The 25,134-nt window shown below is 32.0% G+C and overlaps 4 protein-coding genes and 1 long non-coding RNA gene across 6 annotated transcripts; 3 read left to right on the plus strand and 2 right to left on the minus strand.

Annotated features, from left to right (window-relative positions):
• Positions 1–494: 494 nt before the first annotated feature.
• On the minus strand, positions 495–6,287 carry LOC25502327 (disease resistance protein RUN1). 2 transcript variants are annotated; one of them, XM_024772712.2, is made up of 5 exons: positions 5,712–6,284; positions 3,180–4,278; positions 2,761–3,066; positions 1,014–2,626; positions 495–882 (listed from the first exon to the last, which is right to left on the minus strand). In XM_024772712.2, exons 1-5 carry the CDS (start codon positions 6,191–6,193, stop codon positions 828–830), a joined length of 3,555 nt encoding a protein of 1,184 aa, XP_024628480.1. In that variant the 5' UTR covers positions 6,194–6,284; the 3' UTR covers positions 495–827. The 2 variants fall into 2 exon arrangements, with proteins under 2 accessions (XP_024628480.1, XP_024628482.1); XM_024772714.2 differs by lacking the exon at positions 495–882 and having other exon boundaries at positions 1,657–1,809; positions 2,169–2,626; positions 5,712–6,287.
• Positions 6,288–10,052: 3,765 nt separating this feature from the next.
• Positions 10,053–11,419, plus strand: LOC11441393 (F-box/kelch-repeat protein At3g23880). The gene has a single exon (XM_039829641.1). The coding sequence runs from the start codon at positions 10,205–10,207 to the stop codon at positions 11,384–11,386; it is 1,182 nt and encodes a 393-aa protein (XP_039685575.1). The 5' UTR covers positions 10,053–10,204; the 3' UTR covers positions 11,387–11,419.
• A 3,855-nt stretch (positions 11,420–15,274) lies between these two features.
• LOC11445137 (F-box/kelch-repeat protein At3g23880-like) lies at positions 15,275–15,961 on the plus strand. Its single transcript, XM_024772868.1, has one exon. The coding sequence runs from the start codon at positions 15,275–15,277 to the stop codon at positions 15,959–15,961; it is 687 nt and encodes a 228-aa protein (XP_024628636.1).
• A 53-nt stretch (positions 15,962–16,014) lies between these two features.
• Positions 16,015–16,407, plus strand: LOC112417314 (uncharacterized). Its single transcript, XM_024772869.1, has one exon. It carries the CDS (start codon positions 16,015–16,017, stop codon positions 16,405–16,407), a length of 393 nt encoding a protein of 130 aa, XP_024628637.1.
• Positions 16,408–23,046: 6,639 nt separating this feature from the next.
• LOC11440917 (uncharacterized) lies at positions 23,047–23,543 on the minus strand. The gene is made up of 2 exons (XR_003007465.2): positions 23,384–23,543; positions 23,047–23,299 (listed from the first exon to the last, which is right to left on the minus strand). It is a non-coding gene; the product is annotated as an uncharacterized lncRNA (long non-coding RNA).
• Positions 23,544–25,134: the final 1,591 nt, after the last annotated feature.

Here is a 25,134-nt window from a genome sequence, read left to right on the forward strand (position 1 = left end):
GCAACGACTAGGGTTTGAACCACACCCCATTATTCATCTTTTTGTTTTTGAAAGAACCCCATTTATTCATTATAAAAGGCTACCTGACATGGTTTTGATTCTCCTATGTTAATCAGGTATTCCTTAGCTAATTTTAAATTTATTTTAAGGATAAAAAAGGTTGAAACAATGATCTATCTTTCATGTTTCTCTTGCATTAATTTTTTTCCAATAAATAAATTAAATGTTAATTTTTATGTTTTTTCCGGTTATAAATATATATTTAATTCATGTTTTGTTAGATAATTCTAATATTTTTGGGAGAGATTTTTATAATATTCTAAACTTTCCTGCAAAATTTCTTTCGAAATTCCGATCGATAATCATGAATTTGTTCATCATATAGTCGGCCTATATTATTAGTCCATAGTCCAACAAAAGTCAAACTTGTCAAAACATAGAAGTTTGTTCTTCACACGACCTATCCTAGTCGAATAACGATACTTCATTCAACCTGATGTCAGATAATTTGGTTTTTTGGTATGATCCACGAAAATGGAAACAGATAATGAATACAATTGAACAAACGAAAGCCATAAGTGACGTGAACAGCACCAGTTACAATCCAAAGCTCACATTTACATTCTTTTCATAAGCTATTATTGAGAGCTGAAGAACATAAGCTGAAACCAACTTATAGAGATGACATAAGCCTAACAATTGCTTATAACATTAGAAAAAGAAAAACCGACTAGAAATTGAATCGATGAGACATCTAAGTCATGATTCAACTAGTTCAATCGGTTCAATTATTGCCTGCATGTCTTTACATAAGCTGCAACAGAATTTTATAACATGAGGTCTCCGCCAAATCCAATATGCAAGAGTTCTTCAAGTACACCCCTGTTCAAATTTTCAAACATAATTTCAAGTTAGTGATTTCAATTATTAATGTGTTATTGAAAAATTTGAAAAAGTGCGAAGTAATTAATCCACTATCTATTTTTAATAACAAGCAATTTTCCCTAAGATACCTTAAGTCTTCTGTTTCTGCTGTTTCCAGATTGGGAAGAGTTCCATAGACACTTTGCTGAAAATTCATTGCTGGTGGAACTGTTTCTTCTTGCTCATCAGATTTAGAACCCTCCACTGTGTGAGTTTCCTTACTTGTCTCAGATTCACATCCTTCTTCTTCCTCGACAACTTGACCTTCTGAGGAATATATCCATCGAAAACCACACTCTTTTATCGCTGCTTCCATATTTTCTTCAGTACGAGCAGCGAAGAATTTAAATGTAAGTTTTGGATTGTGAATGGCACTCATGTCATTGGCTTTTATTTCTTTGATTGCTTCCATTATTTGCTCGCAACATTGTTTATCATACCATAAAAACAAATGATCCGACCTTATGGTAATTGAAAAAAAAGGATTAAACATAACACTTTCACGTAGAAAGAAACTTTTTATACTAATACATTCACCGCAAGTGGTTTCTAAGTAGCAATCACATCCAAGACTTGCACCATCTCCAATGCAAACTTGAGAAAAAACCAAGTAGAAAATGAAACCCAAATGATCACTAGGAGGAAGTTCAATAGACACCAAAGTTTGTGTAGAATGGTAATGGAACCAGTCTCCATTTTTAAAATTTCCAGCTGGTAACATGTAGCAAATCTTACCTTTTATTAAAGTGTCCCAAATATAAGAGTCATCATGTAAATCATTGTAACCATCATCATCATTATTATCTGAAGCTGCTTCTTCCTTGTTTTCTAATACATCTGCTGGTAGTAGTGGTTTTGCTCCAAGTTCAATCCTTGCAATGGCATCTTTCAAAATGGAAACAAATGAATGTCGGTCCAATTCTATGCAGTTAGGGAGGAGAAAAGTAGACTTATTTTGGTGTTTTTTGGTTTGTTGATTTGTTGAATTCAACACATTATGAAGAGATTTACAGTACCAAACATAGAACCACTGAATTGATTGTGGAAGAGAAGGTATAGATTGAAGCATTTTACAATAACGAGCTTCAAGAAACATGAGTCTTGGAAGACAATTAATGCTTTCAGGTAAGCTTATGATAGGACAGCCAATTAGATATAAAGACTCCAATAATGATAGCAAGGAGATGCTGTCTGGGATTTCAGATATATTGTTACAATCATAAAAAGTTAAACTTTTAACATACCTGAAGCAAGGGCTTGGGAGTACTTTATGCAAGGTGGTAAAAGTGTCTTGCTCATTCATCGTTGAGCCAGAAAATTCGATATTGTATGCAAAGTTTTCTGGAAGATCCACAAGACTCTCAGAGATGTGAGAAGAAAAATATATCCAGGTTGTGGTTATGGAAGGATCATTATTGTTTTGGGGCATTGATATGAACTCTTGGAGATTGTAACAACGGTCTGCTAAAAGGCTCGCCTGAGATTGTGAACGAGTGCTGCTGTAGAGGCTCTCAAGTGACTTACATCCACTCACATCTAACCATTCAAGCTTTGGGAGATTGAAAATAGATGGGTCAACATGAGAGATGCTTTCACAATTTCCAAGATCTATACCATAAAGATTTGGGGCATTGGAAAATTTTGGACACTCTATTAAGTGTGCAGACCAACGAAGGTCAATTCTCTCTAAACTCGGCAAATTCTGTAACAATATATAATGGAAGAATAAGTTAGCATATGATTTTTCCTAATATTGGAAATATTCAATATTTATTGAAATAGATTTCGCATTTCTCTTATTAATAGATAAACAAGAACATAACAGATACATCATACCTGTGTTCCGTTCCAAAGTTTTTCCAGGTTGCTATATGGAAGGTGAAGTTCAACAAGATTCCATGGAGAAAAATTTGATGGTAGATAATTTAATGGATATGCACTCCATTCAAAACTTCTTAAGTTATTAGGCAAAAAATCGAGGCCCTCTGGGAGATGCACATAATTAATTCCCTTAACATCTCGATTGTGGTATTTGAAAGCAAGTAATCTTAGGTTTGGCATTTTTGTGAATGCTTTGGAGCTCAAATTTATGCGAGTAATTTGATCCATATCTAAGCATATGCTTTCAACTGCACTAGTCCCCTGATAAATGAAAATTAGAATCAACGTTAGTACTTTGTGGTAAGTTGCAGTTATATATATATATATTTTATTTTATTTTTTGGATTTCAAGTCAAAGTATATATCATTCTTACATTATTGTTTGTCAACACATCACAAATTTCACTAGCATTCCACAATCTACTGCGTTGTCCAGGGTTTTTGATAGATTCTTCACGAACAATTTGCCTACCCATTTCTTGTAACAAGTCATGCATCTGTATGTCATTGGTTGAAGTAATAGTTACAAGAGCCTTGTTTAAAAGGTTTCTTATTCCAATATCTGCAAAGAAATCACACACATTTAATATTTTCGTTACTCTGCTGCTTCTTCCACAACCTTTGAAAAAACATGCAATGTCTAGAAATATATCTTTTTCTGTATCATCTAATTCATCATAGCTTAACCTCAACACCTTTTGAATTTCAGCATTGGGAATTTTCTTTAGTTTGTTTAAAGCACTATTCCATTCTTTTTTACTTTTTGTACGAAGAAATGAACCCAGAACTTTCAAAGCCAAAGGGTTGCCTTCTGTATAAGAAACTACATTGTTTGATATCTCCTCATATCCTTCATTGGGAAGGATTTTGTTGAAAGCATTCAAACTAAACAACCTGATGGAGTTTTGAGAATTCATTTTCTCAACTTCATGAATTTCGTCAATTCCTCCTCCCGTCAACACATACTTATCTCTGGTTGTCACAATGACTCTGCTACCAGCTCCAAGGCAATCATGCCCTGCTCCAATCAAATTATTTAGAAGTTCTAAAATACGAACATCATCTAGTACAATGAAAGCTTTCATGCGTTTGAGTCTTTTCATAACCATAGATGATATTACTTTAGGAGTCTCAATATGAAGATCTTCCCCTAGTAGCTTAGAAAGAAGTCTGTTGTATGTGTAACTGAGCCCATGTCTCTTTGATTCTTCTGTGACATTTTCTAAGAAGCAACTACCTTCATATCTGGAAGATACCTTCTGAAATATGGCAGCAGCAAGGGTTGTCTTTCCTATGCCTCCCATGCCCCAAATTCCAATAGTTCTAACTTCTCTTGAGTCATCTTTTAAAAATGATTCAATGCTTGAATAGTCTTCATCTGGTATGAACAAACATCTAAGCTCATTTGTATACTTTTGATTCAATTTTTGGAGAACTGCTTTGATGATGTCTCCAATCAAGTCAGATTCAGTCCTAAAATATAAGAATACGATAAATGTTAGAGTATAAAAGGATTCTATAAATTAGTTAATAATTAGAGGATACAATATAATTCAAGAAAATTTGTATCCATTTTATAACCAAGAAAGAAATAGCAAGTAGAATAATAAAAATTATCATCCCTATATTTGTAAGAAACAAATCATTTAAAAATGTAATATATTCGTATGATCATAACTACTTATAATTGGATGTGATTTGTTAAAAGTATAGAGTTTAAAAGTAACAAATAAAAAACTAAACTCATGAAAAATACTACATATCCTTCCATAAAAAATTCAAGCTGTATCTTTTTAGATATTTTTTGTCATGCTAATCATATAATTTTCATTTTTATCCTTTTTTTTCTTTATGTAAACCAGAGTGCGGACTTTATATCCGTTTTTGTCGATAATTTTTTTCTTTTTTTTTTGACAAAATAATTGGTTATAAAATTTTATTTGTTAGAATTAGTAGCGGAGTAGTAAGTGCTTGTCTAGATCGGGAAGGGAAATTATTGGTCCTCACATTTAACAATCTCTCGTGTGGAGTTTATTATGAGGCAAGCGAATGTAGTTGCACATGAGTTAGCTGAGACAGCTACTTCTTCACCTAGCTTCCATATTTATAATGATGTAAGGTTTTGTATAAACGATTTGATTGCTAATGAACTGCTGTAAGCGTATTTTTCTATATAAAAAAAAGGCTAACTTACATCAAAGGTCCCTTAAGTTATTTAATTAAGGTTTTTCTATCATGTGCAAATTTGCACATGATAAGAAGTTTAAAATAGAAACTTTATATTGGAACTTGTACATTTAATATTAAATATAAATTTTTTGAATAAATAATTGTTGTTTTTCAAGAAAAAGTTAATACTCTTAGTTGTTTTAACATGTGCAATGCTGCACATGTTAAACAAACCCATTTAATTATAATAAATTGGTCCTTTAAAAAAAAATCATACTATTTAGGTCCTTTAAGTTAATGAACTGTTAAGAAGTTGGTCCTTTTAAGTGTTTTTTTGTACCAATTAGGTCATTTAAGTTATTTAACTGTACAAATTAACGGAATTTCAGATCTTGAAAACGTAAGATATTAGGGGTCTAAAAGTTACAATTAAATAAATTAAAGAACCTAAGTGTTACAGAAAATACTTAGAGCTACCTTATTACAATCAATTAACTTAAAGATCTAAGCGATACGAAAAAAAACTTAAAACAAATTTGTTACAATTAAATAACTTAAAATCTCCGTAATTTAAGCTTTATTAAAATAAAACATTTTTATCTTTCTCCCCTGTATAAGAGGAAGCTCCAATTCATCATTTATATCATAATTTTTTTATAAAAAAATAAAAAAGTAACTTAGTGGTGGGAATGATCCTTAAGCATTAGAATTTGCAAAAGTAGAAGCAAAGAAAATACCTATATGTACTTGAATCAAAGCCAGATAAATTGGCTACTTCAAAGAGAGCATTCTTCCACCTTTGAATCTTATCTTTGCCTTGTTTCTTTTGTTTCGCCAACGCCGTGTGGTAACTCCCTGTCTGCTTTCGGACATGTGAAGGTTCTATACGGTAGAACACAGGAATAACAACAACGTTGTCTTCGTCATTTTTTTTGCACTTCATTATTTCAACGAGTTCATTCAAACACCATGTTGAAGATGCATAGTTTTCTGAGAACACAACCAAAAATAAAGCAGATGCTTTAATTGCTCTTTCTAGTTCTTCCCAAACCTCTTCTCCTTTTTCGATTCTATAGTCTATGTAGGTTTCGATGTGGTTTTTACACAAAGCCGCATGAAGAAAGCTTGTAAAATTGGTGCGAGTATCCTCCCCTCTAAAACTGATAAAAACATCGTGTTTTTTGAGAGGAGGAGAAGAAGAAGAAGAAGCCATAGCCATCTTTGAATGTTTATGCTTTGGTTGTGGAAGATACACACTCCTACAATAACATTATCTTGAACTTTTATATCATGATTTATGATATTGGTAACAACACGCTTTCTTTTTTCGAGTTAATGTTGAATAGCTTTTTCTTTTTCAGACCTATCACATCTCCCCTATGGGATCTGTCATCTGAGTACAAAATTATATCCCCACCACTACCCTTTGTCTTACTTTTACTTGTCCTTGTTTTCACTCGTAACTCTTTCACTGTATGTTAACATGAAGCTTCGCAATGGCCACACGTTAAAAGTCCAATTGACTGTACTTCCATAGACATTATTGTTACCTATAGATTGCACATGTTGGTAACGTGCACAGTTAGATTTAGAGCATCAGGTGAAATATCAAAATCCATTAAAAAAAAAAACTTTGATAATGATTATAAATTAGCTTGTAAAAATGATGATGCTATGAATTTGTTCGAAATCAATTCCTTAATTTTTTTTTTCATTATCCATTACCTATTGAGTCGGTCATGGTTGTAAAACTTTGATGCTATGAACATGGTTCTCACTTCCTCGTCGTTCATGTGCTTCATCCGGATGAACCGCATAGTTCCTGTTGAGTCGGTCGATGCTCAACACCGTCCACCCTCCTTGTGTCTTTGTGGTTGAATTGACGGTTGATTTGATCCAGCTGATCATTTAACCCGGAGAAGGTGACATCAGTGCGAATCCTGAACATATGAAGTGGTTTTCCCTATTGTAGTAAACTGCAGCTAGCTTGGTGTTCGGATCAATGACATAAATTTCCATGGTTTCTTGTGTGTGGTTTATTGCTTATAACAGGCACTCTTATTTATAGATGTTCATAGCCGTTGTGGACCACATAAACTGTTGGTGCAATGAGGATCACACAAAAAAAATTGTCCTGAACTATTTCAGATTGTATAATCCGAAATATCCACCACCCTACGGAAAGTACATTGTTTATCTCATTTACACCCATATTGAAGCATTTCGGATTATATAATCGTTGCATATTTATTTATAGAATTGTGTACAATATTTTATACTAACGAAAAGACTTTGAAAATTATTAACTATGTTTTTTTATGAAATTTTGAATTTAATTAAAACTAAAAATATAAATGTTTGTTGTTTTTTTAGTTATAAGAAATCAAACTAAACATGATTATCTATTTCAATAACACCAACAATATAACAAAAAATATAATCTAAATTCTATTTTTGATGACATCAACAACAATCCTTATTATAAAAAAAATTGTTTAAGGGTATAATTAAGATAATAAAAAAATAAATATAAATATACTTTTATATATATATATATATATATATATATATATATATATATATATATATATAAATCCGTTGACACCGAAAGTCTTTTGACTTACACCAAATCTCAATCACTCATATGACTTAATCCTGTGGTGAATAATACACCTCACTCTAAAAGTTTATACATGCAAACACATATCTTTTCTCCTCTTTCTCAAACTTGTTTTTTGAGATCGGAAACTTGCGGTTGCGATTGGATCTTGTCACAGACACGGTTGTTTGGAATCGCCATTAAAATTCACAACCATGTGATATTTCCGATTAAACATTCAGTGGTAACCACATGCATCATGATACCCATATACGAGGATAACAAAAATGCAAAAGGGCAAAGGGGTGTCAAATAGAAAAAGTGAATTTAAATTTTAAATTACGTTCTGTTCATAAAATTGAATTAATCTCATGATATTTTCACCAAAATGATAAACAAGTTGAAGATTTGTTAAAACCGAAAAAACATGATATATTGAAGGAATTAAGAGATCAGCAAGACTTGAAGGTAGTAGTTGTTGTCTACGTGCATCAATAAACACAAACAAAAAGTTTATTCATCAGAGAAGAAACCAAGAAACCGCTTCAGAAGTTTTCCAATCGGAGAAAGAAGTGATCGCATGTTCAGACTCTAATTTTGCCAAGTTTTTATTTACACCTAACTGATTCTATAGATATATATTCATATCGTTTCTTACATTTTTTAATATTTAAATTAACTCTTATCTATTTGTGTTACATGTGTTATTTATATTGAAAATTCAGGGCATTTTTTAGAAAGAAAAATTCATCCAAAAATGCTGAAAGGTATGAGTGTTCAAAACCGAACCAATCCAAAAGAAAAACCGCAAACCGAATCAATCCAAACCGAAACCGCAAAAAACCGCATATGGTTCGGATGTATTCGAATCGTTTTTTTACTAAAACTAATGGTTTGGTTCGGTTTGCGGTTTTGATTTTACCAACCGATCACTAAACCGCAATATAAGAAGAACATTAATTAAATATATATCACCTAGACCAATACTCATAGAAATTCAATGGAAACTTTAATAAAATGACATTTTTTTTCTTGTTAAGTTTTTTCTTTGCTTTTTCTATCAAAAATGTATTTATGTGCTACTTGAACTCTCAAAGAATGATAAGAAAAATTTAGTCTTTTGTATTTCTTACAAAATATGATTACTTTTTATGCACGTTTTAATTTGGTCTACGTTGTTTAGAACATTGTTCGATGAAAATATAATGGTAATGTTGGATAAAATTTAAAACATTGCTGAAAATATGTTGTGTTTTAGCTTTTTAATTTGATTTTAACGGTTGGAAACAAAATAAAATTGTCTAAAAAACCGCATCAACCGATCCAATCCAAACCGCATTGATTTGGTTCAGATTTTATTTTAAAAGTCAATCGAACCATGTTTGAGGTTGAACACTTGATATACAATCAGTGGTGTTCACAATACAAATCAGATACAAACTCTTAAGACTCTAGAATTTCTAAAATATGAAAGATGCTAAGAAATTCTAAGTGAACTATGATGTGAAAACAATTTCAGCAGAGTTTTGACACTTGTAAAATTGTTCTTGAGTCTCTTACAATCTTCAAGTCTTCACTCCTTTATATAGAGGTGTGAAAGATACGTTGATGATTGTCAGCACATCAAAAAGAGTCGTTGTTGAAGCTTGATCATCACCAACGATTTGTTGCTTGATTTGGTTGTTGTCCTAGGAGAGAATAATTTCAAATTAATTCCATGTTTGGAGAACAACCAGAGTAGACACAACTATAGATAGTACTATTCCAGCCAAGGTATTGGAGTTGTGGTTGTACAACTGTACTTTGTCATTTTCCTGCGCTCTTCAATGGACAAGCATCCAATGCCTTCCAATTCTTCTGAAATAGTTGTTGTTCCAGGCTTCTATTCCCTCTACAATGATGTGTCTTCAGAATAACAAACTTTAACTAACTGTAGTTTCCAGTCTTCAAACTCTGATGAACTTCAGCTTCTGAGGATCTTCATATGCCTGATGACGTCAGCTTTTGGCAGTCAGCTTCTGATGGTCCTCAGCTGTCTTGCAACACAAGCTTCCTTTGTAAATTCCATTGCTCTCTTTTGTTCATTCAGAATCAATACTTGAAATTAATGACTTGTAAATTTTTGTCTATGGTCATGCACACTTGAAAAAATATTAGCATATCCAATCGACATTTTAATATTTTGTTATCATCAAAACTTAAGGTGACAATGTTAAACACATTTTATTCCAACAATTTTTAGGGTCAGTCGATACGCGCCGCTACTTGCAATTGACTACTATAGTAAAAAGTAACCATAGACCCCAATATTCCCCATTATCAATGATTTAACCTTTAAACTTTAAAGCCAAACCTAGTAAACCGTTATTGCAATAACTAGAAATCAGATTATTTTTTGGTACAAAAAATAAATAAATAAATCAGATCATCAAAAGAAACAATATTAGGACACATGACCAATTGGGGTAGAGGAGAAAAACTGAATCACCCCCTTCTGGTGGATGAAGGAGAAAAATCTAGAGTTGTAGGTAGAAAGAGTTGTTTCTCTTTCTTTACAAAAGAAAAAAAGAAAGAGTTGTTTCGTGCTATCGTAAACTCGTCCTCTAAAAAACAATACTAATTTATTCACCTATGCATTTCATCACTTGGAATCCCCTAGGGTTACGCGCAACACAGTTAAGGTTCATCACCTGGAACACCACAGAGAAGAATTACACTCGCATGGCGAAGATGAAAGAGACGTTATATCTTCCTTCTGAATTAATCATTCAAATCCTGCTGAGGTTGCCGGTGAAGTCTCTTTTATGTTTCAAATGCATTTGTAAGTCATGGTTATCTCTTATCTCTGATCCACACTTTGCAAATTCACATGTTGATGTTTCCGCAGCAAAAATTGTGTCCATATCAAGAACTCGACCTCTTGCTGAAATTCGCTTTATAGATTTTGAAACATCCATTAACCATGATTCTGTTTCGCTGGACCATAGTTTTCTACTTCCAAAAGGTTATTTTTTTTATGAAATTAAAGGTTCGTGCAGAGGGTTTATATTATTGAATTGTTTGACAAACCTCTACGTATGGAATCCATCCTCTAGATTTCACAAAGAAATAAAATTGTCTCCTTTTGCTTGCAAATTTCTTGCATATAATCCACGTCATCTTCTAGGTTTTGGTTATGACGGATTAAGAGATGATTACTTGGTCGTTTTATTGTCCTATGATCCAACCTTAGTGAAAACTTCATCGTATTTAGAATTTTTCTCATTGAGAGATAATAAGTGGAATGAAATTGAAGGTCCTCACATCACTTATTTGAATGCCACGGCTAATCGCAAAGCAGGAGGATCATTCTTTAATGGGGCTATTCATTGGTTGGCTTCTCCTTATCATAAAATACCATTGGAAGTTATTGTTGTCTTTGATTTAATGGAAAGGAAATTGTTAGAGATACCTCTTCCAGATGATTACGACCATGGTCCAGAGCATTATGGTTTGTGGGTATTTGGAAAATTTCTCAGTCTATGGAATATGAATTTTGATAATCGGACAGTTGAAATATGGGAGATGAAAGAATACAAACAACAATCATCTTGGACTAAGACTCTTGTAATTCCTATTGACAATGACATACCTTGGTTTTCCCCCGTATACTCTACAAAAAGTGGTGATATTATTGGAACTAGTAATATTGGTCTTGGATTGGTGAAGTATAATAATAAGGGACAGCTGTTAGAGTATTTCGCAATGAATTCAATTGCATCTGAAGTGGCCATGTATACAGAGTCTCTGCTTTCACTCCCTGGTGGACCATGATGAAATTTAACAAGATGGCAAAAAATCACAAAGAATGAGGTTTTGAAATATTCTCCTTCTTCATTTTCTTGATATTTATAGTAATGTTGTATTATATTAATGTGATTGACTGCATTTGTAATATGCTTACATGAAATGTTGACAGCTTTGTCTGTATGATTCACTTTTATTTATGCATGTCTCAGTGCTTGAAACTCTTTTTAATGATATGATAATTTATGGATTTTGTGGCAAAAGGAAGGTTCCTCTAATTTCATTGGACTCTATTAACTTTGGACCTTTTATGGTTCCTTCATTTACATTTTGATCTACTTGATGATTGGTTCTTATTGTCTCATCCATGATAAGCTAACAATGCATGTTTGGATTGCCGGTGAGATTAGCAAATATCACGGTGGCGCCATAATCTTGTTGAAGCTACACACAGTTACTTAACTTAGAGAGAAAAATTAAATGCATTTTACATAGAATGTGCAATATATAATGGAATTGAGGTTGCGATTGTGTTGCAATTGCAGCTCTGATGGCATACTAGATATCTCAAAAACCTATATGTTGTGACTTGTGAGTGAAAGGGGTTTACAAGCATGTGATCTTCGGGTCGATCTCGAAATCAAGCGTATGAAAATAATTCTATAGGAAGAGGTTCTAGATTTGGATTGTCAGAACCTAGAAAATATTTCTTAGAAGAATAGTCATTTACGAAATACTTTGGAAATTGGTTCCTAATAAACATATGACTAGTGGATACTTAGGGTTTATTGCATTCTTGTTGCAGACAATATGTATTCTTCAACTGCCTTTGCCATTCCCACAAATGTGCAACTTTAAATTTTCGGTTAAATTTCTAGTTGATATCTCATAGAATAAAATCATACTGTGTTCACCTGCTCCTGAAACCTTTTGGTCTGTCCCTTATATGCTTATGTAAAGGGCCACTCTGAGTAGCTTCAGCTAGAGCGCTATAGCACAGCAAAATTTTAACAAACCGCTATTGTTTCGCTATATGTGTTTAGTACAATGTGTTGTAAAATAGCAGCTATAGCACAATAACGTAATTGACTTTAAATGTAGAATTATTTTCCGCGATCTGCAATTGACAACACTGATATTATAATAATTCCAATAATCGTATTACACTTCTTTATTTAGTTTGCTTTCATTTGAGTACGGTTCCACTGAACTCGAATCCTATATTTTTCTGACACATTTATTTACTTGTTTGCAATGAGTGTTTATATGAATATTGATCACTAGTACAATATTTGATTGAGTTGTTTGCAACATATTTTATTTTTGCAGGTTGAAGAATCATTTTCCTTCTCAGACTGAGTGCACAGCATCCAACCTTAGCGTAACTTTTTTTTGGAGCTTCTGGAGACCTTGTCAAAAAGAAGATACTTCAAACACTCTTTCTTCTTTATTATTGGTACCTAGGTGACTGAATTGTCATAGTATTCAGTTTTATTCAGCAGCTTGAACATTAGCTAAATGAGCTGTTGTGGATGATTTTAATGTTTGAATATTATGTTTGAGGATCTAGTTCTAATATTTATGCACAATTTTATTGTTTTTGGATATGCTCAGACCAAAATTACTTATGAATGATTGTAGAGAGTAAAAAAAAAGTTTCAGGTTTGAAAAATAATAGGCAATTGGCAAACATTTAACAAAATTCTTTCACGTTTTTCTTGACTCATTGGTACCATGACTTTGGTTCCATTAGAAGAGACTGGTGCCACTTTTTTTTTTTAACAGTAAATTTTATTTAACAACGAGATCTATGCTCAAGACGAATAGAGATCGGTGAATCAGAGAATACAAACTAAAGGCGTCGTCTATAGGCGGAACACGGGAAAATAAACACCCTAAAAGACACCTCTGGGGACAACACCACAAAAATACACGTCACCACCTACAACAGACGCCTTCATGAACACGACCACTAAAAAAACGATATCCAGCACCACCCGTCGTCACTACTCACCCCCAAAGAAAAAATTAAACTCCCAGAACTCAACACTAAAGATGAGGCGGCACATCCGAAAAGCTCATATCCGAAAGATCATTGAACTTCCATCACCTCTCGACCTCCGATCCATTGAAAGAACATCAAAAAAAGCTCAAAACCAAACTTGAGCCAAAGAACTGACTCCCAATTTTCAATTAAAAGTGATCGGTCCACCAGACTTCATGACCAAATTAGAAGAGCACACCTTACCCCCTTACCCCCGGTACACCAGAGAAACACAATATCAAACCAAACAAGATTGCAGCTAGGTGTCATCTCATTCTTATCTAAGAGCTCTTGGATAAATAATCATGAATTTGTATTGAATATTAGTTTAATGGTGAATTGAGTTGTATAAAAGTTTGACTTATGAAATCAGCTTACAACAAAAAAAAAAAAATCAGCTTACAGATTTTATCAAAACAATTACATCGCAGCATTGATGAGTAACAAGTGGAGAATGGACCTTTCCAAAAACCAAAAAAAAAAAATGAAGAATGTTGAAGCTGTCAATTACATGCTTCACCGTAAAGAATGTACCATTAAATAAACCACAAAAGATAAACATTTTGAGCTTGCGATCTATCTTTACTGCTCCATTTAGTTCACTTGTTATTCATCATTGGTACAAATCATGGAAGTAAAATCTGTAAGCTGATTATTTAACAAAATATTAATTTAATATTAATTTTTTAACACCAAAATCATAAAAAATTATATTTAATTTATGTTTTGTTAAAAAATTCTATTTGGTTTTTCATCAAAATCATAGTTGATTTTTAAGAGATTGCCATAATTTTTTGCCTGTTTTTGAAAAATTTCATTAAAAAATATGAAAGTTAGACATGAGTTAACTAAAAAGTAGGGACTAATTTCATGGATAAAATTTTTTGGATGGAACAAAAGCTTAAGAAATGTTTATCAAATATTGGTATATTTAACAAGACAATTTTCTTATTTAACCTTTGATTTAATGGTACATTCTTTATAGGCTTAAATATGTATTTGATCCTTGCAATTAGGGGTCGTTTAAAAATTGGTCCCTATAATCGCTAATCCTTGCAAACTAGTCTTGCAATCATTAATCATTTAAAATTTCGTCCTTTGACCAATTTAATCACTGTCACGTCACTAATTTGATGACGTGGCAATCACGGCCACACATGAAATTCCAATTTTGCCCTTAAGAAGAGGACAAAATATTGAAGAAAGAATTGGAAACCCAGGGGTAAAATTGGAATTTCATGTGGTGTGGCAGTGATTAAGTGGGGAGAGAGACGAAATTTTAAATGATTAATGATTGCAAGGATTAGCGATTACAAGGACCAATTTTTAAACGACTCCTAATTATAAGGATCAAATACATATTTAAGTCTTCTTTATAATGAAGCATGTAATTGGCAGCTTCAAAAATCATATACATACTACACATAAGTAAACAAAAAGTAACCTAGAAAGTTCAATTGGTTGTGTCATTTTCTGAATTGGTGATGACTATTTTTTCACTATTACTAACTTGACCAAACCCTTTCATCAAAGTATTATATTTCACAATATTAGGAGCCACGTTAGCCAACTTCAATAATTCCCCATCATCAATATTAGGAGCCACACAAGATTTCTTGTGGTTAACCAGAAATCAGATTATTTTTTTGGTCAAAAAAAAAAAACGAAATCAGATTATTAAAAGAAACAACATTTGGACACAAACTAATTGGGGTAGGAGAGAAAAAAGAAAGCGATGTTTTGTGCTATGGTAAACTACAAATAAATTTATTTTCCCTGGGCCTCGTCCTCTCAAAAACAATACTGATTTATTCACCTATATATTTCATCACCTGAAATCCCCTAGGGTTACGCGCAACAGAGTCAAGAACATGGCAGAGAAGAAATACAATCGCATGGTGAAGATGAAAGAGACGTTGTATATTCCTTATGAATTAATCATTCAAATCCTGCTGAGGTTGCCGGTGAAGTCTCTTTTATGTTTCAAATGTGTTTGTAAGTCATGGTTTTCTCTTATCTCTGATCCTCACTTTGCAAATTCGCATGTTGATGTTTCCTCCGCAAGAATTGTGTTAATTTCAAGAACTCCACCTACTGTTGGGATTCGTTCTATAGATTTTGAAACATCCATTAACCATGATTCCTTTTCACTGGACCATAATTTTCTGCTTCACAGAGGTTACTATTTCCATGAAATTAAAGGTTCATGCAGAGGGTTTATATTCTTGCACTGTTGGACAAATATCTACGTATGGAATCCATCCTCTAGGTTTCACAAAAAAATACCTTTGTCTCCTTTTGATTTGAAGTTACATGCATACCATCGACATCATCTATATGGTTTTGGTTATGACCGGTCAAGAGATGATTACTTGGTGGTTTTATTGTCCCTTTGTCCAGCCTTGGTGAAAACTTCATCAAAGTTGGAATTTTTCTCATTGAGAGATAACAAGTGGAATGAAATTGAAGGTCCTCACATCACTTCTTTTAATACCAGGGATCATCCCAAACCTTCCAAAGCAGGATTATTCTTTAATGGGGTGTTATTCATTGGTTAACTTCTCATTATCATCATGGTTTACCATTGGAAGTTATTGTTGCCTTTGATTTAATGGAAAGGAAATTGGTAGAGATACTTCTTCCAGATGATTTCAACCATGGTCTTATGTATTATGGTTTGTGGGTATTTGGAGAATTTCTTAGTCTATGGAATATGAATTTTGATAATCAGACGCTTGAAATATGGGCGATGAAAATATACAAACTGCGTTCGTCTTGGACCAAGACTCTTGTAATTCCTATTGGCAATGACATGCATTGCTTTTCCCCTATATACTCTACAAAAAGTGGTGATATTATTGGAACTGATAGTGGTCATGGATTGGTGAAGTATAATAATAAAGGACAGCTGTTAGAGTATCTCAAAATGAATCCAAATGCATCTGAAGTGGCGATGTATACAGAGTCTCTGCTTTCACTCCCTGGTGATCGTGAGCAGGTTTAACAAGATGAATGAGGTTTTGAAATATTCTCTTTCATCATTTTTTTATATTTATAGTTATGTTGTATTGTCGAATCTCAGGTCACTGCATTTGTAGACTATTTGTAACATGAGTTGGTATGTGACATGAGCTGATTCAATGTCTTGAACTATTTATTAGTTAACTAATTGTAATATGCTTACAAGAAATATTGGCTGCTTTGTTTGTGTGATTCACTGTTATTTATGCATGTCATGTGTGGCTTGATTGAGTATAAATGTATTTTGCTATCACTGCTTGAAACAGTTTTTAATGAATTTTGAAAGAGAAAGAAGCTTTTGTTCTCTAATTTCATTGCACTCTATTAAATTTGATTGAAGCTGTGTAGTTTCAGCAAAACAATGTTTATATACATCATATATTGACATATTTATTTTTGCAGGTTTAATTAACTGGAAGTTATTTGGCCAAAGAAGATGGCAAGTCAAAACAAGTTGAAGGATCATTTTCCTTCTAAATCTGTTGTTAGAAATTACAAGATATTTCCATCATTCTTTGCTCTTTTTTATGAACATTGGCTACTTGTTTCAAACTTTATGTTTCGTTTTCCCATTGATTTTTAGTTATTTAATTGCCCTACATTGTTCTTACCGACATCAATTTTTTACTATGTTGTAGTAAGATGGAAACACCAATCTTTTACTATGTTGTAATCACACACCACTTTTATGTATATATACTTTTGCAAGAGTGATCTGCCTAGTGCCTACAATAACCGAAAGAGACATCTTTGTTGGAATAAAAGAATTGGCATACTTCAGTATTGAAGTTGGAGAATGCGCTAAACAGTGTACTAGGACATTGGTTAAGCAATTAAAATAAGCAAGTAATTAATACTTGATCAAAAGTAACAGCTTATATTTCCAAGACAAAATTTCTATTTTTGAATTTCTGAACGAGTGTTTTAGGGACAGCGGTTAACAGAACCCTTGAAATTTTATGCAAAAATAGACAGACTTTATGTTAGGTCTTGTAAACCTTAATACTCTTTATCCATATTCTTCTTCCAACTCTTTTTACAAGTACTACTTATCCACATTGAGCCTTGATCCTTAAATGCTTCGAGCAATATAGTATACCTTACCAATAATATTTTTATTGGTAATAATTTATTAGGTCTAGTCCAAATTTCAAAATATAGTTCACCTTACCAATAATGTTTTTTAGGATGCAAGAATTTAAGGATGAATCGTAGATTTAAAGAGGTGCTTAATCATAAATCAATGTAAAAGAGATTTGAATTGATTTTCAAATTCAATTAGAAAATAATATTAGACGCATATACAGGAGGAAGTTAAGCCAGATTGATCAAAAAAACTTAATCAAGACAACAAAGCCAACGAGCTAAGTTTCTACTCCCAAACACAAGAGGGAATTAAGTCACCAAAATGGAAATTGAAAACAAAATTTGTATATTTCGCTTTCAACCACCAAAAAGAGAAAAGTTTAACTTTGTCGAGTCGACCATATGATACAAAATAGAAATATTTTATTTTTTTCTTCCCATATAACACAAACATACGATAACGTTATATCACAACGATGCAATACTTGTAGAAAAATCATTTAACCAACCAAATTGGAGAAGGTGATCAAAGAGAAATGCTTGACTAACTGATTGTATACCTACCCAACGCGTTACTAACGACCAAATTTTGCCAAAAAATCGTATCCCTGACATGAGTCCATCTTTGCTTCATTTCCTTTTGCTCAATTTACCTCATTTCAAGTCATACGCGCTCCTACTTCCTTTCTCTCATAATCTCACAGCTGCCTCTCTCCCTCCCGTGCCGCCACCGCCCCTCTCCCTCCATCCACCGGCGCCGACTTCTGCTCCACATCATGTCACCTAAATCATCCTCAGTCAAACATTTCTCTTCACTGTTGTTGCCGCTTCAAACTGCCATAGTTATATATTCATGCAAATCTAGTGGCTGTAAAAAATGGCGATTTTATAGCTTTGAAACCTTAAATTTCCACCAAATCTGAAATGGTTGTTTCAAATTTTGAATGGAGCTGAAATGGTTGTTTTCAATTTTGAAATATGTTAAGAGTTGCTTCATATGTTTGTTATAATGAATGATTTAGAATTTGTTCAGGAGGCAGGCTGAATCACTATTTGAAATTCATGTGTTTGCTTAATTTGGTTCAGGTGCTGGTGGTTTTTGCAATCATCAAGTCCAATGCACACGACTACCACACAATTCCAAATACAAAAAAGAACAAGTAAAATACTATGTACAGAGTTTGTAGGAAGAAGCGCATAGCCTTTATTTTTATTAAAGAATTGCTTTTTTCAAACCTTTTAATCACAATCATTGATTGTATTTTTTTCACATACCACACATCTATGACTTGAAATGGTATAAATTGAGGAAAATGAAATGGAGCAAAGATGGACTCCCCTGAAATAGATGATCCATATTTTCAATGGTAACGCAACCACTCACACACGGTTGATCATGAACATTAATAATACCTCATGTGAGCAAATTGTCTTTGGTAGTAATTCTACTACACAAAACTGCCAAGAAAAAATAGTGACTTTCTAAGGGATTGCCTTGTTCCAAATAATGTTGGTAAAATCATACCCTCCACTTGGCTCCCCTGATAATAACAACCGATAAATTCCACCGACTTGTGTACCCTTTCATTGGATCTAAGTACCATAACCACATGTCGTCTATACATAATAGAAGTTAATAGCTTATTGCACTCCCTCATTTGATCTTCCACCCAAGCCAACAGTCGTCGTCTCCATTTCCATGTCTCCCTCTCCACACCTCAACCTCAAGTGCTCATCTCAGCAACAGACGATAACTTATTCTCAGCTAGATAATAAAATAGGGAAATGCTAACCGGTGCCCCCGGGTACCGGTTAAGGGTATGAAAAAAGAAATTATATAGTAGTTAATGCATTGAAATTGTGTAATTAATTTATAATAATGTCAAAAACAGTTTCCTTTTATGATAATAATTCCCTTTTATGGTATGCTGAACCAGTGTCCCGGGGACATCGGTTATAAATGAATAGATTATCTTATTACTCTTGAAAGTTTTATGTATTTACATCCTCACGAATGAAAGTGAGAGCCACATAAATATCTCCAACATATACACCAAAGTCGGTAAATATTTGATAATCAGTTTCCGGAACGCTATCCACAAAGAACACTGTCTCTAAAGGAATGCTGCACATTGGATAGGAGAATTAATCTATATTAATTAGTTGATCAATAGACATAAATTAAATTACTCCCTCTGTAAAATTATAAATGTATTATTTCATTTGTCGTGATTTTTAAGAAAATAATTAGAGCATTCACAATAAAGTTCATCTATTTGAAAGTGAGTTTTACTTAGATATACACCTAAGTTATTTTATAATTTTTTGATGTCAATACCAAATAAACATCACATTCCTTCAACTCAATACCTCATTGTTTTTTGTTTTTCTGAAAGAACCTCATTGTCTTTAATAGACAGGTCACGCTATTCACTAACTATATATCATTTTATTTCGATTAAATTTATTTATTTTTAAACAAAAATTGTTGCTTCATAGACAATCTTCTCTTGTAACCAAAAAAAAAAAGACAATCTTCTCTATAATCATAAAAAATTATTGCTACACAATGAGGATATCTATTTAATTTGTTATTAAATAGATGAAACATTCTTATTGTGGATGCTCTTAGTTGTGTTAATTTTGATGCAGGTTAAATGAAAAGTAAACTCACTCTGTGATGCGAATAAATTTGTGTGGAGCATTACACAACTTACTTTTTCATGTGTCGAACTCGAACTATACTTGAGAATCACATAAGTATCTACATTTTCTGCTTAATTATCAAGAAAGAATTAATATTAGAGAATTAGTTAGCTTAACTGGTTACAGATAAAGATTAAGAAAGGCTAGAGGTCTTGATTCGAATTCAAACGAAGACGAGTATATATAATCCAAAAACAAATTGTTAATATTTGTCATTCATAAAAAAATGATAATAAAGATTAACAATTCATTGCAAAATAAAATTGAATTAATTTTTTTAATGAAGGAGAGTGATAATGTATGAACCCAATTGAACAAAAAATTAATTAAAAATTGAGTACTACTTACTGAGAAAATCATTGTTATCGAGGCCATTGGCCCTCAACAGAGTTACCTCAAGCTCCCCTTTCATGGCTTTGGAAATGTATTAATTAATTTCAACAATTACAAACAAAACACTTTACAATTGAACTCTTTTCTGAACCTATTATTTATATACAACAAGTTGAGTATAACCAATTTCATTTTGAATGTATGAGTCAGAAAAAAAATTCATTTAGAATGAATGTCCCTAGCTCATGGATTATTTTTTTTTCATTTACTAATCTATCATACATGGTATATTAAAAAAAAAAAAAAAACTTCAAAAATTATCTTGCTTTCTTAAATTGAATCAATCAGTGATTACTGTTTTCAAAATTAAAACCAAAGATGTTTAAATACATTAACTTGTTAGTTATTGGTTGCTTATTTGAAAAGAATATAGTAAACTTTTTTGTTTGTAATTTTCTCCATTGCATACAATTATGATGTGAACAAGTTACAATCACACGAAATGTTATGTTCACTCTAACCTGAAATTCATAATCAAAACATGATTTCAAAACTCACTCATGCATAAATCAAATAAAAGATTGGAATGCATTTCAAAAATTATGACTTGAAATGCATTTCAAATCAAAATTGGTTCATGAAAATCATTCACTTCAAAACTAATTTTACAAACAATTCAAATAAAATACTAGTCTTAAAATCATTTTGCATATAAATTGAATTCACAACAAAAAGAATTCAAATAAAAGCTAGTTCTAAAATCAATTCCTATAAACCGTGTGACTATAAGACAAACTCAAGAGAAAACTTTTTTTTTTTAAGAAGATAAATCAACCCCTTCAAATTGGCATCAGAGATAATCAAACTGAGATCTTGAGAAGGAACTCAAGAGAAAACTTATTTATGAAACCTACGTAAAGCTAATGCTCAATAAAAATATCAAGTAGAAATATCGCGATGTAGTTGGGTTGTGAGTAAATGCAAAATTTACGCCCAGAATAGGGCTATCGCAAGTAGAAATATTGTGGGTTTTACTTTACACATACTGAAAGAAAAATATGGATGGATATGGTGGTGTTATTAGAGGTAGTGATGATGGGAGTGGCTTAGTGCTTTTGCAGTGTGTTATTAGAGGTGGTGTTTTTTATCTTGTACTTCTTAACCATGCTTACTCACTTTTTCTTCATGTTTGTTTAATATAAAACTTTTCAACATTTTGAAATAAGCATATAGAAAAATTAAAAATCTAAAAGGACTATAAGAAATTAAATAAAGTATTTGTATTGATTCATATAAACTTTCCCAAACCCTACACTCCAAAGCCAACATAGCAAACAACTTCAAGGCTAAGTATATATAAGACCCTGCACTCCACAAAAACACCAAAACCCCATCCCAAAAGTCTCCATAATAAGAACTAAACAATCCAAGTATTAACATTACAATCAATAATTTATGTTTTGAAGAAAGAAATGAATTGATAGATTCTCCGTTTAAGAGAAATATAAACAGAAATGTTTGAAAAATCATAATTGCAAAAAAAATTAGAGTATTGTTGTTGACACATTTAATTTAGTTGAGAAACACGATTAAATTACTCAAATGTCCATTGGCAGTTAACTGCCGAAGTTTAGTAAAACCGGGTGCAGTTAACCGTCGAGGAAAACCTCGGCAGTTAACTACCGAAGAAAATGAAAACTCAGAATTATCATCATCAATGGGTTCATTATCAAGAATCTGCACATTTCGATTCCAGCTCTCTTTCATTTCCAATTCCTAGTGTAACAGTGGTTACATCATCATCATCAATGGATTGAATTAAATTCGATTTCGATTTGTTATGGATATCGCTGCATAATTCACAAATCATTGAACACATGAGTTTTTTTAGTGATTTTTTAGTGATGATTTTGCCTTTGATTTGTCTTATAGAACTTGTTCAACAAGTTCCCTGTAATCAACATAGCGTATTATAATTTTTGCCTTTGAATGCATTGGAGTTGTACCCATTGATGATGATAATTCTGAGTTCATTTTTCTCGGTAGTTAACTGCCAAGGTACCTCGGCAGCTAACTGCAGCCGGTTTTACTAAACTTCAGCAGTTAACTGTCGAGGAGCATTTGAGTTAACTGCAGCCAATTTTACTAAACTTCGGCAGTTAACTGCCGATGGGCATTTGAGTAATTTATTCGTGTTTCTCAGCCAAATTAAATGTGTCAACATCAATACTCAAAAAATTATGACAAAAAATTTAAGTTAGACTTTGAAGTAAATATTTTTTCAACTTAATTAAAATATTATGATATGTGACGGAGTTAGAGAGAAGATGTCATAAGCTTAAATCATAATCTATGATACATCTAAAATTAAGAGAGAAGAACACAATCTAATTATAATCTTACTTTATTTTATTTCTTTTTGAGAAAATTATATCTCGGAATACACAACCATAGGTCTATGAAATTACGAAAAGATAAATTAAAATAAAAAATACAATTATCGGGAGCCAGCGCCAATATAAATAAATAAATAAATCAGAGCTACGAAATTTTTGGTACAAGATATATTGCATATTTTTTTTTTTCGAGTGCAAAAGAACTCATTCTTCCCTGCATGTAAGTTTGCTCTCTTGGGTCTTATCTTACAATAGGTTTCTACATGACATCATATTTACATATACCGAAAAGGCAATAATACTTGCGATTCCGTCTTATTGGACAATCTTTAACAGTTTTACATTTAACTTGTGCTGTAACAAAAAAGAAAAAATAAAGCAATGTTACTAAATACAAACAAAAGATAGAAATTTGAAAAGGATGGAAAAATAGTTTACCGTCAACGTTCTTTACAATAAAAAATAGGGTAAGAAATAAAATCGTAGCAATCACAAACTTAAATGTTTTAGTCATATTTTTTTCTCTTTGCATGAAACAAATATAATGACTTGATTAATTTATAGTGTATAAAACATATGTTGTACTAAAAACAATCAAATATTTTTAGTGGTGAAAGAGGTTTTATGAATACACCCTAAAATTAATTCATTATTAAATGTCTCTGGAATAGATTAATATGTTGTTTTTTGTCCTTTGAACACACTTAATAGAGGGGGTAACACAAAAAACTAACGAATTATTTGAATTTATTTTTATCAAGTTTTCAACCTTTGAAGATAGAAAAAGGGAAAATATTTTAACAATAATGATAATGCAGAATTGGTATCCCAACATAGTTAAGCACAAGTCAAACATCTTGTACGATTTTTTTTATATTTTAAAATCGTAGTTGAGTCTAACACAACCCCAAAAACCAGTTTGTGAGGTGGGATTACTTCAAATTTTAAATACATGTTTAAGCCATCTTTTATCCGATGTCTGACTCATTAAGAGTGATAGATCATGACATCAATCTTCTCGATATTATTGAGAAAATGTGTTCTTAATTCCATTACCCAGTTTAGACATGCTCTAAGGCTTCTATGGTTGTTCTGCTGTGGTGCTAATTGAAGCTCAAATTTCCCGATATGCATTCTTATGAATTTTTGCAACATGTTAACAACAAATAGAAAAGTATTATTAGATATTAGATATTGAGGGGTCCCCATGAGCTTAGCTCGGTTGGTAAGGACAATGTATAATATATCCAATGTTTGGGGTTCGAATCCTGGACACCACCAAAAAAAGATATTAGGGCTGTGTTTGGTAACACAAAAAAGCTAGCTTATAGCTTGTTGGACTAGCTTATAAGCTTGTTTTGATAAAATGAGACGTGTTTGGTAAAAAGCTTTTCTCACTAGCTTATAGCGTTTTTTAAGAAGCTAATCCAAGTAGCTTTTTAGCTTATAGCTTGTAGCTTTTTATACTTTCTTCCTATTTTAACCTTTTCTTTATTTTATTTTATTTTATTATAATAAAAAAATAAAAAAAACTATCCACTATCTTCTTCAACTAACCATGTTTACCATGTATGGTTTTTTAAATTTTCTTGTCCTCTTTTTTGTTTTCTTTTTTACTTTGCTCATAATTCATATAATATATAATTTTATATAAAATTTATAATAGTGAAGCAAGTTTAGTTAAATAAAATTCATAAAAATAAAATAAAAATTGTTAAATAAAAAAATTCGATTGAATTCATAAATACATTTATTATTTTGGAGATGAAAATAATTTGAAATATATTTAAATATTTAAAAATAAATGTGTTAAGTAATAAAAATTATATATATGATATTAAAAAAAAATAAACAAGCATGTTCTTTTATGTCATTTTATATTTATAGTCACTTCAACAGCTAATTTTACCAAACACTTTTAATTTTAATCAGCTAACTTTTCAGCTATAAGCTATCAGCTATCAGCTAGCTTTTCAGCTAGCTTATAACTTTTTTTTACCAAACACACCCTAGATATTGAGATCCAATTGCTTATTTTCAGACTGTTAATCTAACTAACTGTTTGCAAATAGTACTTATATTATTAGTAGGATAGTGCTTAACATCACAAGGAAATAACCACAACAATATCACGACCCTTGTAATTAAAAGTCTTCCTAAATTTACAACCACTAATCGTCGTATTTTTC

This window comes from Medicago truncatula, chromosome 8 (assembly GCF_003473485.1).
Source record: "Medicago truncatula cultivar Jemalong A17 chromosome 8, MtrunA17r5.0-ANR, whole genome shotgun sequence".
Classification (NCBI taxonomy): Eukaryota; Viridiplantae; Streptophyta; class Magnoliopsida; order Fabales; family Fabaceae; genus Medicago; species Medicago truncatula.

What these genes read in the sequence shown, in the direction of transcription:
- LOC25502327 (XM_024772712.2), bottom strand. Translation starts at nt 6,193, where the DNA reads ATGGCTATGGCTTCTTCTTCTTCTTCTCCTCCTCTCAAAAAACACGAT. An exon ending in TTTGATTCAAGTACATATAG is followed by an intron (nt 4,279 to 5,711) that starts GTATTTTCTTTG and finishes CTTATATTTTAG; the next exon opens with GACTGAATCTGACTTGATTG. An exon ending in GCAGAAACAGAAGACTTAAG is followed by an intron (nt 883 to 1,013) that starts GTATCTTAGGGA and finishes AAATTTGAACAG; the next exon opens with GGGTGTACTTGAAGAACTCT.
- LOC11441393 (XM_039829641.1), top strand. Translation starts at nt 10,205, where the DNA reads ATGCATTTCATCACTTGGAATCCCCTAGGGTTACGCGCAACACAGTTA.
- LOC11445137 (XM_024772868.1), top strand. Translation starts at nt 15,275, where the DNA reads ATGGCAGAGAAGAAATACAATCGCATGGTGAAGATGAAAGAGACGTTG.
- LOC112417314 (XM_024772869.1), top strand. Translation starts at nt 16,015, where the DNA reads ATGGAAAGGAAATTGGTAGAGATACTTCTTCCAGATGATTTCAACCAT.